The sequence below is a fragment of the Salmo salar genome, chromosome ssa15 (assembly GCF_905237065.1).
Source record: "Salmo salar chromosome ssa15, Ssal_v3.1, whole genome shotgun sequence".
NCBI lineage: Eukaryota > Metazoa > Chordata > Actinopteri > Salmoniformes > Salmonidae > Salmo > Salmo salar.
The window spans coordinates 53,078,436-53,097,496 of record NC_059456.1 but is presented as its reverse complement, the minus strand read 5'-3'; the positions used below and the strand labels follow the sequence as shown (position 1 = coordinate 53,097,496).

The window sequence follows — 19,061 nt, the reverse complement described above, 5'->3', positions numbered from 1 at the left end:
CATACATGTCCATATAAAACATAAGTAATACACATACTGCATATTGCCATATATTATTTTTCTGTTTGGGACAGTAGTTTACTATGTAGGGAATAGGGTACCATTTGGGACAACGACTGTGTTTTCCATCCAAATGCAACAAAGATAAACACAGTGGTGTGTCACTGCACACTGCCTACCTTGACATACGTGTCTGGACATAGTTTCACTTTATTCATTTACAATTCTGTTGAATAACCTTACATACTCCAGTGAGAAATGTTTACTAGATGTCTGCCAGTGCATCTTGTTTCAAATCCACCATGTTCACTGTGATACGATATGAGTTCATTGACCGCCACACACATTAGGGGCCGGCCAGGACACATGCACGTAGGCGCGCATACACACACACAGCTAGGACACGCACACACGCGCATACTAGGACGCGCACACACGCGCATGCACAAACACACACACACACACACACACACACACACACACACACACACACACACACACACACACACACACACACACACACACACACACACACACACACACACACACACACACACACACACACACACACACACACACACACACAGAGAGACTTCATCTTGGCAGGCTGCCCTGTCCGTTGGTCCGCTACTGTATTACAAAGCAGATCGTTCAAAGACAACCCGACCATTCATAAACAGACAATCCACAATCCCGGCCACCGCTTGCTCTCCAAAATTCACATCAATCACATTTAAATGGTCTGGTCTTGGAGAGCAGCCATCTCTTTCTGAGAAAGACTGTGTGACGGCGTGTTCATGGCTCAAAACCACCCATCGGAATAATCACTGAATTCTAGAACCTGCTTGAATCTCAAGGACAAAATAACTTTGGGATCACATCCGTGTGTCCTTCATTTGAAGAGTTTTCTCTTTCTCTCTTTTTTTTCTGTCTTTCTGTTCATGTCTCTCTTTCTAGCTCTCTGTGGATGCATCCACAGGCTATCACTATTCTTCAAACTCCAGCTTGTGTCCTGCATTGAGAGAGGGAAGGAGAGGAGAAGAGAACAAATTGGCGAGAGTGACTTGACTCCCCTCACCCTGAGCTTCTGCGTGGATGAGTTTAACAGCAGTAGTGTAAACTGCAGGGGATGGCTCAGCCTTGTCCCTGGACACAGTGACACAGACAGGAGAGAAGTAAGAGAACATAATCACACAACTGGCTTACCAGTGACCCCATGACCTGGGCTAGAGGGGCGATAGAGAGGTCACATACAGCACAGTGCTAGATATACTCACAGTCAGATTTAGTGAAGGTTTGATGCAAGGGGAAACATGATGCAGACATGATATCTCAGCACAAAAGCAACCTATAATAGAGAGCCGTTGCTATACTGACAATGTGTGTGACAGTAAGGTGGTCACCTACACATTCAATCTGTTTTGGAAGGGCTGTTGGAAAGCCAAAAAAGAATTTGGATCAGCAAACAGCTGCTGACTTTGTCACAACAGCAGAATCCAAGAGAGTGTGGGAGAGTGGTGACACTGGCATTCTTCATACCCCAGCCAGCATGGGACACTATGCCATTTTCACCAACAAACACACAGCAAACCTGCTATCCTCTGTTATTTGGCCCTCATAGGAGCGATTGCTCATCCTGCCTTACTGTCAGACCCAAATCTGTGGACTAGGCCATCGTCATCATCATAGACATCATCACAGAAGACAATGATGAGTTAGGTCTAACTCAATCTAGGTCTAAAGGAAATTGGTCTAATGTTGCTCCATAGTCATTATCTTACTTTCCTGCAACTCAAAAACACTATGAAACATATGGACAATTCTATTTCCTATCAACTAGCTAACCTCAGATGGTATAATAAAAGCGTAATAATGACATATCTTTTCATCAGATTCTTGATGTCCCTGCTTTGATTACATGATCTGCCTAGGGATATCCACTCACTCATTCATTAAACACAGTTCCTCTATTTATTATATGAAGAATCACAAAGTTTGAGAGTGATAATGATAGCAGCATGGTAATTCCAAAAATATTTCATATGCCAGTTTCAAGTTTCAAGTTTTAATGTCACATGCACAAGTATAGTGAAATGCTTTTCTTGCAAACTCAAAACCCAACAATGCAATAATCAATAACAATGTAATACTACAAACAAAACATGAGAAATAAGAAGAAATATGAAGAACACAATAAGTAAGTAAGCATACTACAGGGTCAGTTCCAATACCATATTTACAATGTGCAGGGGTACTGGAGTGATGGAGGTAGATACTGTATGTATAGGGGTAAGGTGACTAGGCAACAGGAAATAAGATAAGCAGAGTAGCAGCAGTTTGTATGTGAGTGGGTGTGAGTGTGTGTAGAGTCAGTATAAATGTATGTGCATACTATGTGTGAGTGATCAGATAGAGTGAGTGTGTGTGTGAGAGTGTGAGTGTGCATAAAGACAGTGAAAAAATTAAAATGAAAGGTCAATAAGGATACAAGGTTAACTCAGATAGTCTGTAGCTATTTTGTTAGCTATTTATCAGTCATATTGCTTGGGGACAGAAGCTGTTCAAGAGCCTGTTGGTGCCAGACTGCACCGGTACTGCTTGCCATGCGGAAGCAGAGAGAATAGTCTATGGCTTGGGTGGTTGGAGTCTTTAACCATTTTCCGGTCCTTCCTACCGCACCGCCTGATATAAATAATGGTTTATGCTTATTTATAAAACCCTCTTAGGCCTCACTCCCCCCTATCTGAGATATCTACTGCAGCCCTCATCCTCCACGTACAACACCCGTTCTGCCAGTCACATTCTGTTAAAGGTCCCCAAAGCACATATATCCCTGGGTCGCTCGCCTTTCCAGTTCGCTGTAGCTAGCGACTAGAACGAGCTGCAACAAACACTCAAACTGGACAGTTTTATCTCAGTTTATTCATTCAAAGACTCAATCACGGACACTCTTACTGACAGTTGTGGCTGCTTTACGTGATGTATTGTTGTCTCTACCTTCTTGTCCTTTGTGCTGTTGTCTGTGCCCAATAATGTTTGTACACTGTTTTGTGTTGCTACCATGTTGTGTTGCTACCATGCTGTATTGTCATGTGTTGCTGCCATGCTATGTTGTTGTCTTAGGTCTCTCTTTATGTTGTGTTGTCGCTCTTGTTGTGATGTGTGCTTTGTCCTCTATTTTTATTAGATTTATTTTTATTTTTAATCCCAGCCCCCGTTCCCATCAGGAGGCCTTTGCCTTTTGGTAGGTCATAATTGTGAATAAGAATTTGTTCTTAACTGACTTGCCTAGTTAAATAAAGGCTAAATAAATCAAATAAAAATACATGTCTTGGAGGGCATGGAGCTTGGCCCCAGTGATGTACTGGGCTGTGCGCACCACCCTCTGTAGCGGCATATGGGCAGTGCTATTGCCATACCAGGCATTGATGCAGCCCAATCAAAATTATCTCAAATGGTACAGCTGTAAAACTTTTAGAGGATTTTTAAACCTCCTGACAGGGAGGTTGCGCCTTTTTGTACCATTTGAAGTCTTTAGTGATTTGGACACAGAGGAACTTGAAGCTCTCGACCTGCTCCACTGCTGCCCCGTTGATGTGGATGGGTGTAGGGTGTCTAGGATGGTGGAGTTAATGTGTGCCAGAACCAGCCTCTCAAAGCGCTTCATGATTACAGAAGTGAGTGCTACAGGGCGGTAGTCATTGTGGCATGAAGCCTTAGAGTTCTTGGGGACAGGAATGATGGTGGTTCATCTTAACTAGTGGGGATTACGGATTACAGACTGGGACAAGGAGAGGTTGAAAACTACCGTGAATATGCCTGCCAGCTGTTCTGCGCATGCTCTGAGAACGCGCCACGGAATACTGTTAGGCTCCGTAGCCTTGCAGGTGTTGACCTGATTGAAGACTTTTCTCACGTTGGCCTCGGAGAGTGAGATCACCCAATCCTCTGGGTCGGCCCTCACACCCAGCACGATGTTGTTGTTGTCAAAGAGTGCATAAAATGCATTGAGTTCGTCTGGTAACGACGCATCGTTTGGCAGATCACACTTGGGTCTTCCGTAATGGACTGTAGCCCCTAACACATGCAGCGGGTGGCGGAGCCTGTGTAATATGATCCCACCTTTTTCCTATATTGTCCTTTTGCTCATTTGATGACTCTGCAGAGGTCATAGAGGGCCTTGTTGTACTTATTCCTGTCCTCGACTGTAGTCTCAGGGTTGTCTACGATAGCCCTGTTTGCAGTAGCCCTGTCTTTTACTTTAGCGCCAACCTTGGTGTTAATCCAGGGCTTTTGATTGGGGAAGCCAATCCCTAGCATACATCCTTTCCGCTAGCCTGCGGTTGTGTAGTAGTGGAAGATAGTGCAGTTCTAGGCCCATTCCTTGGCCTAGGGTACAGTAATTAGCTATTTGCACAGTCACATGCACACACATACGAGCACACTGGGACTTGGAGCCGCTCAGCGCTGCAGCAGTAGCCTTTCACAGCTCTGATGAGCTGCAGTAAAATGGAATAATTCAAAACTACAGCAGTCAGGCAGCATATCATTTCAGGTTGAAGAACACAGCATCGCAGGCAGGCAGGCAGGCAGGCAGGCAGGCAGGCAGGCAGGCAGGCAGACAGACAGACAGACAGACAGACAGACAGACAGACAGACAGACAGACAGACAGACAGACAGACAGACAGACAGACAGACAGACAGACAGACAGACAGACAGACAGACAGACAGACAGACAGACAGACAGACAGACAGACAGACAGACAGACAGACAGACAGAGTGTGACAACGTAGCAGCACAGTCAGTGTCAGAGTGCTTCTCAACACAGGTCCTAAAGCTTAACTAGATTTGCTAACAGACATCAGAAAGTATTCACGCCCCTTAACTTTTTCCACATTTTGTTGTGACATAGCCTGACTTTAAAATGGATTAAATTAAGATGTTGTGTCACTGATCTACACACAATACCCCATAATGTCGAAGTGGAATTATGTTTTTAGAAATGTTTACCCTTTTGTTATGGCAAGCCTATAAGTGCAGGAGTAAAAATGTGGTTAACATGATTTTTTTATTGACTACACCATCTCTGTACCCCACACATACAATTATCTGTAAAATCCCTCAATTGAGTAGTGAATTTCAAGCACATATTCAACCACAAAGACCAGGGAGGTTTTTCAATGCCTCGTAAAGGGCACCGAATAATACACCAACTGACCAAAAGTATGTGGACACCTGCTCGTCGAACATCTCCTTCCAAAATCATGGGCATTAATATGGAGTTGGTCCCCCCTTTGCTGCTATAACCTCCACTCTTCTGGGAAGGCTTTCTACTAGATGTTGGAAATATTGCTGTGGGGACTTGCTTACATTCAGCCACAAGAGCATTAGTGAGGTCGGGCACTGATGTTGGGCGATTAGGCCTGGCTAGCAGTCGTTGTTCCAATTCATCCCAAAGGTGTTCGATAGGGTTGAGGTCAGAGCTCTCTGCAGGCCAGTCATGTTCTTCCACACAGATCTCAACAAACCATTTCGGTATGGACCTCGCTTTGTGCACGGGGACATTGTCATGCTGAAACAGGAAAGGGCCTTCCCCAAAGTTTTGCCACAAAGTTGGAAGCGCAGAATTGTCTAGAAGTCATTGTATGCTATAGTGTTAAGATTTCTCTTCATTGGAACTAAGGGCCTAGCCCAAACCTTGAAAAACAGCCCCAGACTATTATTCCTCCTCCACCAAACTTTACCGTTGGCACTATGCATTGGGGCAGGTAGAGTTCTCCTGGAATCCGCCAAACCCAGATTCATCCATCGGACTGCCAGATGGTGAAGCGTGATTCATCACTCCAGAGAACGCGTTTCCACTGCTCTAGAGTCCAATGGCGGGGAGCTTTACACCACTCCAGCCGACGCTTGGCATTGCGCATGGTGATCTTAGGCTTGTGTGCGGCTGCTCAGCCATGGAAACAGTTATTGTGCTGGCGTTGCTTTCAGAGGCAGTTTGTAACTTGATAGTGAGTGTTGCAAACGAGGACAGACAATTTTTAAACGATACACGCTTCAGCACTTGGCCGTCCCGTTCTGTGAGACCTTCCACTTCGCGGCTGAGCCGTTGTTGCTCCTATACATTTCCACTTCACAATAACAGCACTTACAGTTGAACGGGGCAGCTCTAGCAGGGCAAAAATGTGACGAATGGACTTGTTGGAAAGGTGGCATCCTATGACGGTGCCACGTTGAAAGTCACTGAGGTCTTCAGTAAGGCAATTGTACTGACAAATTTTGTATATGGAGATTGCATGGCTGTGTGTTCAATTTTATTCACCTGTCAGCAACAGGTGTGGCTGAAATAGCCGAATACACTAATTTGAAGGGGTGTCCACATACTTTTGTAATATATAGTGTATGTAGATGTTTGTTAGTGACTGTGTTGTGGTTAAGCTCAGGGCATGTCTGTAACCTGAGGGAGGTCCAGGCTAACAGGAGACTGAGTTCTCATCCCAACATCCTACAGCTACATCAGATCATCTTGTGAGTAACACTGAATGTGTCTGTCCATTCCATAGGCCATCAGAGGGGACAAGACTCAGTCTCAGGCGTTGGGAATTGTTACTAATGTTTTATTTTTGGATAGAGGTTTAGTTACATTAATTCTACATGGTTGTCTCGGCTCCTATTTTGAATGCAAGTCACTTCAAATAAGCATCTGTTAACTGACTAGTTATGTTCGGAGTAAACTGCCTGCTAATCACGCCCAGAAACTAAGATATGCATATTATTAGTAGATTTGGATAGAAAACACTCTGAAGTTTCTAAGGGCGCATCACCAAGCCCTTTGTCCTCAGGCAGTCCACTCATTGACTAAGCTACTATTCTCTGCCCAGTAACATGAGAAGGAGGAAAAAACTTTCTGAAGGCTGTTGACAGCCAATGGAAGCCTTAGGAAGTACAATGTGACCCCACAGACACTGTAGTTTCGATAGGGATTAAAAAGAAGAACTACAATTCTCAGATTTCCCACTTCCTGGTTGGATTTTTCTCAGGTTTTCGCCTGCCATATGAGTTCTGTTATACTCACAGACATCATTCAAACAGTTTTAGAAACTTTAGAGTGTTTTCTATCCATATATAATAAGTATATGCATGCCCTAGCTTCTGAGTTTGATTAGTAGGCCGTTGAAAATGGGAACGATTTTTTTTCAAAATGCGCTGTGGCGCCCCCTATCCTACGGTATCCTCAAGAGGTTAACTGACTAGTTATGTTCGGAGTAAACTGCCTGCTACTCACGCCCATAAACTAAGATATGCATATTATTCGTAGATTTGGATAGAAAACACTCTGAAGTTTCTAAGGGCGCATCACCAAGCCCTTTGTCCTCAGGCAGTCCACTCATTGACTAAGCTACTATTCTCTGCCCAGTAACATGAGAAGGAGGAAAAAACTTTCTGAAGGCTGTTGACAGCCAATGGAAGCCTTAGGAAGTACAATGTGACCCCACAGACACTGTAGTTTTGATAGGGATTAAAAAGAAGAACTACAATTCTCAGATTTCCCACTTCCTGGTTGGATTTTTCTCAGGTTTTCGCCTGCCATATGAGTTCTGTTATACTCACAGACATCATTCAAACAGTTTTAGAAACTTTAGAGTCTTTTCTATCCAAATCTACTAATAATATGCATATCTTAGTTTCTGGGCGTGAGTAGCAGGCAGTTTACTCTGGGCACGTCAGTCATCCAAGCTACTCAATATTGCCACCATCCATAAGAAGTTAAAGGTCCTCAAAATGTCACCATTCTCCTTGATTCTATGCAATGTTGTGCTGCTATTTTTATTGACTTGGCCAAAGCTTTTGATTCGGTAGACCATTCCATTCTTGTGGGCTGGCTAAGGAGTATTGGTGTCACTGAGGGGTCTTTGGCCTGGTTTGCTAACTACCTCTCTCAAAGAGTGCACTGTATAATGTCAGAACATCTGCTGTCTCAGCCACTGCCTGTCACCAAGGGTGTACACCAAGGCATGATCCTAGGCCCCACGCTCTTCACAATTTACATCAACAACAGCTCAGGCAGTAGGATGCTCTCTCATCCATTTATATGCAGATGATACAGTCTTATACTCAGCTGGCCCCTCCCCGGATTTTGTGTTAAACGCTCTACAACAAAGCTTTCTTAGTGTCCAACAAGCTTTCTCTACCCTTAACCTTGTTTTGAACACCTCCAAAACAAAGGTCATGTGGTTTGGTAGGAAGAATGTTCCTCTCCCCACAGGTGTGAATACTAGCTCTGAGGGTTTAGAGCTTGAGGTAGTCACCTTATACAAGTACTTGGGAGTATGGCTAGATGGTACACTATCCTTCACTCAGCACATATCAAAGCTGCAGGCTAAAGTTCAATCTAGACTTGGTTTCCTCTATCGTAATCGCTCCTCTTTCACCCCAGCTACCAAACTAACCCTGATTCAGATGACCATCCTACCCATGCTAGATTACAGAGACGTAATTTATAGATCAGCAGGTAAGGGTGCTCTCGAGCGGCTAGATGTTCTTTACCATTTGGCCATCAGATTTGCCAGATTTGCCTCCTTATAGGACACATCACTGCAATCTATACTCTTCTGTAAACTGGTCATCTCTGTATACCCATCACAAGACCCACTGATTGATGCTTATTTATTAAACCCTCTTAGGCCTCACTCCTCCCTATCTGAAATATCTACTGCAGCCCTCATCCTCCACATGCAACACCCATGCTGCCAGTCACATTCTGTTAAAGGTCCCCAAAGCACACACATCCCTTGGTAGCTCATCTTTTCACTTCACTGCAGCTAGCGACTGGAACGAGCTGCAACAAACACTCAAACTAGACAGTTTTACCTCAATCTCTTCATTCAAAGACTCATTCATGGACACTCTTACTGACAGTTGTGGCTGCTTTGAGTGATGTAATGTTGTCTCTACCTTCTTGTCCTTTGTGATGTTGTCTGTGCCCAATAATGTTTGTACCATGTTTTGTGTTGATACCATGTTGTGCTTCTGCCATGTTGTGTTGCTACCATGTTGTTGTCATGTTGTGTTGTTACCATGCTGTGTTGTCATGTGTTGCTGCCATGATATGTTGTCATCTTAGGTCTCTCTTTATGTAGTGTTGTGTTGCCTCTCTTGTCATGATATGTGTTTTGTCCTATATTTGTATTTAATTTATTTTTAGGCCTTTTGCCTTTTGGTAGGCCGTCATTGTAAATAAGAATTTGTTCTTAACTTACTTGCCTAGTTAAATAAAGGTTAAATAAAAATAAAAACAATAACAGCACATACAGTTGACCGGGACAGCTCTAGCATGGCAGAAATTTGACGAACTGACTTGTTGGAAAGGTGGCATCCTATGACGGTGCCACGTGGAAAGTCACTGCAGTAAGGCCATTTTACTGCCAATGTTTGTCTATGGAGATTGCATGGCTGTGTGCTCGATTGTATACACCTGTCAGCAACGGGTGTGGCTGAAATAGCCAAATTCACTAGTTTGAAAGGTGTCCACATACTTTTGTATATATAGTGTAGATATGTACAAATACAAAAGGCACATGCTGAATATCCCTTTGAGCATGGTGAAGTTATTAATTAGGCTTCGGATGGTGTATCAATACACCCAGTCGCTACAAAGATACAGGTGTCCTTCCTAACTCAGCTGCAGGAAAGGAAAGAAACTGTTCAGGGATTTCACCATGAGGCCAATGGTGATTTTAAAACATTTACAGAGTTTAATAGTTGTGATGAGAAAGCTGAGGATGGTTCAACAATATTGTAGCTACTCCACAATACTAACCTCAATGACAGAGTGAAAAGAAGGAGGCATGGGCAAAGTAAAAATATTCCATAACATGCAACCTGTTTGCAACAAGACACTTAAGTAAAACTGCAAAAAATGTGGCAAAGATATGAACTTTTTGTCCTGAATACAAAGCGTTATGTTTGGGGCAAATCAAACACATCACGAGTACCACTCTTCATATTTTCAAGCATGGTAGTGTCTGTATCATGTTATTGGTATGCAAGGACTAGGGATTGTTTTTTTGATAAATAGAAACGGAATGCAACTAAGCACAGGCAAAATCCTAGTGGAAAACCTGGTTCAGTCTGCATTCCAACAGACACTGGGAGAAAAATTCCCCTTTCAGCAGAACAATAACCTAAAACACAAGGCCAAATCTACACTGGAGTTGCTTACCAAGATGACGTTGAAGGATCCTGAGTGGTCTACTTACAGTTTTGACTTAAATTGTCTTGAAAATCTAGGGCAAGACTTGAAAATGGCTTTCTAGCAATAATCAACAACCAATTTGACAGTGCTTGAAGAATTTAAAAAATAATAAATTAGCAAATATTGTACAATCCAGGTGTGCAAAGACTTGAGTGAATACTTTCTAAAGGCACTGTATGTGTTTTTGGCTCTGGGTTGGCATGCTAGCCAAGCTAGCTCCTGTAGCTTTTTTTTTGTCAACATTTTATTTTGCGTCAGCTAGCATAGATAGCCAAGCAAGCATAGATAGCTTCACTCGCTGTCAACAATCTAATTGATTTTGTCAGATCAATAAGTATGCACTTTATTATCTATTAGGGCACTGGATGATCTAGTCAATATCATAATCATTGACTATCTTCCCTGACAACTGACGTCTCTGTTTGTTAGCAACCGGCCTCGTCTTCCTGTTGTTAACAACCTCTTACTGTTACGCTGTGTTCGGTGGTCTAGTTGTCATGACTACATCATAACAGGATCATTACAGGATGATACACATACCTAATGAAGGATGATACCTTGTAGCTGTAGTTCAGTCCCAGAGTAGGACACCACTGACTTCATCCACACTTCACATTGAACATTTCTCCTCGTTTTCATACAATATACATCTGCTTGGGGTTGTTACATTCCCAATCAAATAGATCAAATTCTAGTATCTTTCCCAAAATGTCTAAGAATATTCCTGGAATCAGAAGAAATTAGCAGAATTTCCAGAATTCTCCAACCAGGATATCTGTAAATCCTTTGAATTTTTGGGAAAATTACAGGAATTTGTAACCCTAAACATACAGAGACCAATCCAATGGTCTACTCACCACTGTAGGTGATGATCCTGATGGTGGAGTCACCCTCTCCGAAGCGTGTGATGGGGGTGAGGCGCACCTCGTAGGCTGCAGGCTTGATGAGCTCTGTCAGGTTGTGTGTGTTCAGCTCTCCCTTGGTGATGGTTCCATCCACGGGGATCTCCTGCTCCCACCACCTCTGGAGCCCTGTCTGGACGGGAGGACACATGACAACAGAGTTAGAATTACACACACACACACACACACACACACACACACACACACACACACACACACACACACACACACACACACACACACACACACACACACACACACACACACACACACACACACACACACACACACACACACACACACACACACACACACACACACAGTAAAGAACACTATGAGACTCCCACATTCCGGTGATTCAAACCAGTGTTGCCTTCATACACAGATAAGAAAAGTGAGCACAGGTGGAATCAGATTTTATTGGAATGAGTCTCGTTGTCATGAATGTAGTCTACAAATCTCTACAAGGAAGGGGGCATGACCAGTAGTGATGCATTCTCAAGACTTCTTGCCTTTTCCTTCTCATCCTTATCAACAGCCTCTTATCAAACATGGTCATCTTTGAAGTTTCCCTCTAACCACGGTCCACATGTTTCTCTATGCATCGCATAACACAGACCGGGCCCCTGCCTTAAAAGAGACTAACCGTAAACAGAATTTTCCATCACATTCTGTTGCTCTCCCGTGAACCCGCTTTCAGGTGATGATCTAATTTAAGTCATCCTCACACGGCTACTGCTATTCATGCCTGGTGATACAATGGCAACGTGGCTTTGAACCAGTGTGGAATTCAAAGAGGCAAGTGATGCATTCCACATTCATTGGGAACCATGAAAGGGCTTGAGCATGAGAGAGAATAAGGGAAAAGAGGGGTGTATTTTCTTCTAGAGGATCAGTTAGGATAGCAGAGACCTGGAAAAGAGAATGGTAACAGCTCCTGCATCACAAATAGTCACCATATGCCATTGCGAATGTGTGTTGCCAGGATAGAGAGGAAGGGAGTGTGAGACTAGAGGGAGAGAGAGAAGCGATGGATGACTTTGTAAGGATGCGCTGTGTGTGTGTGTGTGTGTGTGTGTGTGTGTGTGTGTGTGTGTGTGTGTGTGTGTGTGTGTGTGTGTGTGTGTGTGTGTGTGTGTGTGTGTGTGTGTGTGTGCGCGTGCAGTTGTGGGTGTGTGTTTGGTAGGCCAGTGCCAATTAAGTTATTAACCAGTGTGAGTCTGCTGTGTAATTACCAACTAAGAGTTAGGTTCACAGGTAAATAGCTCTGGTTTTGTCTGTTATTTATAATTATATCCAGGCTGTAACAGTTTGCCCCAACCCTTTTTAATTATTTCCACTGTACCACAGAGTCCAAAAGGCACCTCTGCTAATTTGCATGAATTGGAAGGGTTTGGAGAGGAGTTTGATGAAGTGTGTCTGTCTGTGTGTGTGTGTGTGTGTGTGTCTGTGTTAGTGTGCATGAATGTGCGTCCGTGTGTGTGTGTGTGCATACAGTATGAGTGCATGCGAGTATCCATGCATGTGTGTGTGCGTGAATGATGAAGTGTGTACAATGCTGTTAGGGGCAGATGGAGGCCTTAAACGCCAATCTTGGCTCCAGAACCACTTTGCCTCAAACTCTAACTGAACAAATGGAAGCTGATGACTCCATCTTTCCACCATCAGGGAACAGAATTGTCTTTTAAATAGTTAATTAAATCTATAATTGCTCATTACAGAAGCCTTTTACTATTTTAATGTGATTTGCAACAGTGCATCTCTGTTCAACTTCTTTAGGTTTGGTACTTCTGTTTTATTCTCCCATTATTGTTTGTTTGACTTGATGCAATTATCATTTTCTGCGTGTAACTCATTACCTTTCACTCCTAGTGTTTCTTCACAGGGAGTCAGACAGACGCAGAGTGCCATATCACATCTGAATTCACTTGATTGCAGCAACAGTTTGTGGGATTTTTATGGTACCTTTAAGAACCAGAGAAGTTGATCAAAGAGACGGGTGCAGAGTGAAACGCAGGACTAATCAAAGTGGCTTTCAACATTAGGAGAGAGAGAACGAGAGAGAAGAGAGAGAGAGAGAGAGATAGAGGAGGAGGGAGGGAGAGAGACAGAAAGAGAGGGGGGAGGGGGAGACAGAGAGAGAGATTGATTGGCTGCATGTAATTAGTCTGCTGCTATTGATCTGTGCTGCTCCTCACCCCGCTCACTGATCCAACACTGACTGACAGATCAATTGACTGAGGAGGAGGAGGCGCAAGAGAGAGAGAGAGACAGAAAGAGAAGAGGAAGAAGGAATAGGCTGTCATTGCTTCATTGCAACGAATGAGAGAAGGAGGGAAAGAAAGAGAGAAAGAGAGAGTAAAAAGGATAAGGCTGTCATTGCAGCGTGAGGATGCTTCAGGAGGGAAGAAGGGTGGAACAAGAGAGAAAGCGAGAGTCATAGAGAGTAGAGAGAAAGGCTCCCTTGTTTTTGCAGTGGGCTGACATGGAAGTAGTGTTCAGAAGTGAAGCCCACAGACAGACAGCAGCCATGACTGCCAAGGTGTGCCGTGATCCTGCTCTGTGCTTCTCCTCGCTCCTATACGCTCCTTCCTTTCAACTAGGGCCTCACACTCTCTTTCCTCGGCCCAACCGACCTGTTCTACCTGTCTGTCCATCTGTCTTTCACACCAGGACCCAGACAATAACAGAGAGCCATCCATTATAGAGGCATAAAACCCACTAGCCCTCAGTATTAATTCAAAGGCAGCAGCGAAGGGGAAATGATAATGATTATGTGGGAATGGCGGGGGAACATAACAGAACAGGAGTAGTGTTAGCTGCTCTGCTCATGGCTATAAATAGCAGGTAGAGCAGAGGAGTGGAGGAGCGGTCCATGTGCCAACGCTTTCCTTGCTGCACCACTGTCTCAGCTCACTCCGCTCAGCATCCTACCGGGGGTATCTATTTATTTATGAAGGAGGGAAACACTCCTCCTCCTTCCTCCCTCTCACTCTCCCTCTCTCTCTTGTTCCCTCTCTCCTCCTTACTCATTCATGTTCCATCGCTTTCTCAATCGCAAAGAGCGATGAAAACAGAATGCTCATTGCGAAGGAAGAAAAGTGGAAAAGAAAAAGGGTCAAGATTCAAACATTTCTTGGCAGATGAAACATGAAGGAGAGGCTCACCTTCAAGGTAAATGTTACCGATGGGCCCCCTCTTAACTCCCCTAAAGCATAATACCTCCTGTATCTAAGACAACAGCAGGTAGGGAGGCCTGGGATACACAGCCTAGTTGAGATGCACTCCACTACCTTGGGAGGAAAAAAAGTGTAAAAGAAAATGAATTCTCGCAAACAACGATTTTCTGCTTGCCAGGTAGGAAATAAAAACAAAAGCAAGAGCGAGCAAACAGGTGGGACTATTTCCTTGCCTTTTCTTTTTCTCTCCAAACAACAGCAAAAGAGATTATAATGTTAATGTGATTGCTGAATTACTGTCGGCCCATTTTAGCACCAGCACAGAATTAATCTGTGAAATTGTGAAAAGGACCAGTTGAATTCCAGCGAAGGGAGTATAAATATGTCTTCCTGGCAAGCTCTCGAAAACCAGCCTGCCTAGCAAGCAGGAAGCCAGCGTACCATTGGCTCCCACGGCGAATGAACGAATCACATGAATGCAACCAAATTCATTAACAAACAAGCCGACTGAAATTGTTGACAGAAGAATCCTTGAGGTACAGAAACAAGCCCGGTTTTAATGGGTTTTTCAAGCGTAAATTCCAGAAGGGGTGTAGTAGGAAACAAATATGGAATTATACTATTTATCAGAAAAACAGAGTATAACTACAGCTATTAGACTCGGTATTAGACTCACTCAATGTGAGGACGTCAGTTCAGAAGGCTTAACTGTCGCCTGTAATGCAGTGGCTCTGAATAAGAGCTTCCACTTAACCAATAAAGCCTAACAAATACTATAGCATATTTCCCTGTAATAGTTGTGGTTAATGTGATCAAAACTGCCATGATCAACATTCTCAGACCATCAACAGACGGACAGAATCATGCAGAGACCTACAGTAGCGTACATTTCTACATTATATTTCTGTAGGTTGTGAAAGTCAATGCCTGCTGTGACCAAAGGGAGGGTGCCACTTTGTCCCAGTAGGGGGTTATGGGTACAACAAAAGAGACCACATAAAGTGTCATCAAGCCTCAGTTTAACGGCGCTACCAACATGCTAATGTGATAAAATTGGGTGACGCAACAGACGCTGTTGAGAAAGGGGGACTATTGTCACATCACTATGATGTGTGAGACTGTGTGTGAGAGTGTGAGTGAGTGAGTGAGACAGAGAGAGAGAACTCCCGAGTAGTGCAGCGGTCTAAGGCACTGCATCTCAGTGCTTGAGGTGTCACTACAGACACCCTGGTTCGATTTCAGGCTGTATCACACCCGGCCGTGATTGGGAGTTCCATAGGGTGGCGCACAATTGGCCCAGCATCGTCCCTGTTTGGCCGGGGTAGGCCATCATTGTAAATAACAATGTGTTCTTAACTGACTTGCCTAGTTAAATAAAATAAAAATATATATGTATAAAAAATAAAAATAAATACAAATTCTGATATTCCCTCTATCATGTTACTTTTCTGTCATATGTAAGGCCTTTCTACATCCAGGGTTAGGGTTAGGATGCACACGCACGCACACACCTACCTGTCGTATGCCGAGGCGGTAGGCCACAATGCGGTCCACAGCGTTGGGATTCATCTGGGTCCACTGCAGTTTGAAGCCGTAGACTGTAGGTCGGTTCTGCCACAGAGGACTGTACGTGTCGTAGTAGAACTCTGGGGGATACGCCTTCCCTGTAAACAAAAAACAATATTTAGGACTAATTCATCTTTGTTTTTGCATTTTCCATTTTTGTTCAGCTTTACCTGTGGCATCGAGGGAGTAATATGTGATCAAGATAAATAAGTTCACATACTGCACAATATTTGCTATTTATTTTGGGTTACCAAAATGCAAATATGTCATGTTGAGTATTATTCCACAAAATGGCTGCAAGGCATCAACCAGAAGAGTTCTTTTTTTTTACAGAAGCCTGTCAATCTTTCTCAGGTATTTTGTCCATAAAGCTGTTTGATTTGATCGCCAGCCACATGGCCAGCTGTGTTATTGTCAGGACAGAAAACTACTGTGTGTTCAGTACGGTGTTCTGAAGTGGGCTGCTTGACATATTCCATTTTTACAGAAGAGACGGAGAGCCAACAAAAATAGATTTCTCACAGGTCAAAGTAAACACACTAATAGTTAAAAAAAATTGCATTCAAGAGGACACTCTCTAAAGACAGTATAACATTCTTCTCGCTGACACCAAAACAGAAAGCGGTTCATACAGTCGTATCTGTTGAAATTCAGTCTACTGAAGCACAACAAAAAAGGGGAGGATTAGCGATAGCGATAGTCAAGACAGAGGCTAATGCTAACTCAAATAAAGCAATGCAGTGATCTGACAATATGAAGTTGAGACAGAGCAACTTGCTGATCTCTCCTGCAGCAAAGTCTATTAGAGCTGTCATGGCGGTTTATGTCATCGATGACTTATTAAGACTCTCTATGCAGACTACCAGACACATTTAATGATCCCCAGAGTTAAGAGTTTAGTCCCACAGGCTTGGGAGGGTCAACCTATCAGTACTCAGTCTGAAGAGTGTGAATCAATCAGTGGAGTTGATCCCCACAGGCTGGGAAGTGTGAACCAAACAGACCACAGCTCCATCAGGTGTCTGCCTGCCAGCAGGGCCATCATAGTGGAAAGAACTAAGGGACTGGGTCACTTTTTAAAAGAGAACAAAGCGTAAAAAGTTCACTGGGCCAATTTCTGTCTCACAACATCATGGCTTTAAGACTAGTGTTAGGAACATAAGCACTTTGGTACACCCACGATAACATGAGCAAAATAGAGTATGTGAACGTAATCAATATCAGTTGACTTGATTTGTTGTCTTCTTCTGTATTCAAACCTTTCCATTTGGTTCAAATGAGCGACGCTATTGTTTGACTTAGTTTAGAGACAGCATGGGGTTAAAACTGTACAGTAGAACCCAGTTCCTACATTTGAATATAAAAATGGATTTGATCAAACAAACCTATGCTACATTTTATCTCTGGGACCCTCAGGATGACAAATCAGAGCAAGATTACTGAATGTAAGTACATTATTTACCTTCAGGGGTGAATGTATCAAACCAGTTGCCGTGATAAAAGTTTTTTTGTTCTTGTGCACTCTCCTCAAACAATAGCATGGTATTTTTTCACTGTAATAGCTACTGTAAATTGGACAGTGCAGTTAGATTAACAATTATTTAAGTGTTCTGCCCATATAAGACATGTCTATGTCCTGGAAAGTTTGCTGTTACATTAGTGCATGTTAGCAACAACCGTCCCGGTATAGGGACACCGATCCCGTAAATCCTTAAGAGGTTTTAAACTTTTTTTACCTTTATTTTAGAAGGAAGCCCGATTGAGACCAAGGTCTTTTTTGCAAGGGAGCTCTATAACATAATTCAACAAATCTGATTTAGCATCCAATCAATCAATTCAGAGGTTAAGCCTTCCACTTTTTAAATAAATAAATTCAGTTTCTGAAGATAGGACTTCTAAAACCCATCAACAAAATACTGATAAAAAAGGTTGTATACCGCTTTGGGCGTAAATCAAGATTGACTGTTTCTTTCAGACACTCACTAGTTTGATCAATTCTCATAATCACTTAAGATAATAAGTCACAATCTCTCCTGAAAGTGTTTTGTCCTGAATCCTATAGATAATAAATCAGGTTAATGAAGCTTTGCATTTGTTTGGACAGCCGAGTAAAGATCACAAGCCTATACATGGATAAAGCTGTTAAAATACAATATTCTAATCCACACAAAAAAATGCTCATTCATCAACAAGATAATCTAATTTCCATAGAACAAGAGAAAGAAACCCAATGGGGCTAGAGCAGAACAATATTTTGGGGAATGTGTTTTGGTATCTTTACCATAGAAACCTGTTTGGATACAGGAAGTGTATACTAATGGATTTAAATGTGCTATTTATCATGCTCTTTGTATCACAGTTTAGAATGAGTTTAGAATCCAGTCAACCATGTTTTCACAAGTCATGAGATGCAAAAACAATTCATGGATTCCTAACCATCTCTTCTGTTCAGGGAAGTATATGCCGTTTTGAGAATGTATTCCCAAAATTAGCTTGAGATACGTAACTAACCATCGCATAACTGTATTCTACAGTAGTCATCTTTCCAGTAAAAACAATTGTAGAGAAAATATCAACAACTGAACTGAATACAATACGATTATACCTGGCAGTTGTGAGCTGAGTCCATGCTGGGAAATGTTACAGAAACTCCCAGGGACAAGTCACTCTCTTTGTCTCTGTCTCTCTCTATCGCTCTCTCTCTTTCTTTCTTTTTCTCTCTCTCTTTCTCGTCTCGCCAATTTAATTCCTCTGTTATTCTTTCTATGTTTTGTAGACATGTGACTTTCAAAGGTCATACACTTGTCACAGAAAACCACTCCTGAAAGGACATCCTGTATATTAATGTAATATGAAAAGTCAGCGTTGATCTGAGGGTCGAAAAACCTGTTTCTGTACAGGTTTTGGGGAAGAAAACAATAGCCCTTCTCCATCTCCCCATGTTGCTTTCTCTAACCCCTGCCCATCTCTCTCTCTCTCTCTATTTCTCTCTCTCTCTCTCTTTCTCTCTGTCTCTCTCTCTCTCTATTTCTCTCTCTACATCTCTCTCTCTCTCTCGCTCTCTCTACAATTGAAATAGAGAGCACGGAGCGACCAACCACAAAGGAAGCAAGGTCAAGCAATGCAAATGAAACAAAAACAAATTATTTTAATTAC

At 42.9% G+C, this 19,061-nt stretch overlaps 1 protein-coding gene across 2 annotated transcripts in view; it reads right to left on the bottom strand.

Annotated features, from left to right (window-relative positions):
• LOC106571582 (MAM domain-containing glycosylphosphatidylinositol anchor protein 2) overlaps window positions 1-19,061 on the bottom strand; it is a 419,589-nt gene that overhangs the window by 64,813 nt on the left and 335,715 nt on the right. For both annotated transcript variants that reach the window (XM_014144813.2, XM_014144816.2), the window contains exons 11-12: window positions 15,855-16,003; window positions 11,116-11,293 (exon numbers count right to left, since the gene is read on the bottom strand). In XM_014144813.2, the coding sequence (XP_014000288.1) occupies window positions 11,116-11,293; window positions 15,855-16,003 (327 nt within the window). The remainder of the gene's footprint in view (window positions 1-11,115; window positions 11,294-15,854; window positions 16,004-19,061) is intronic.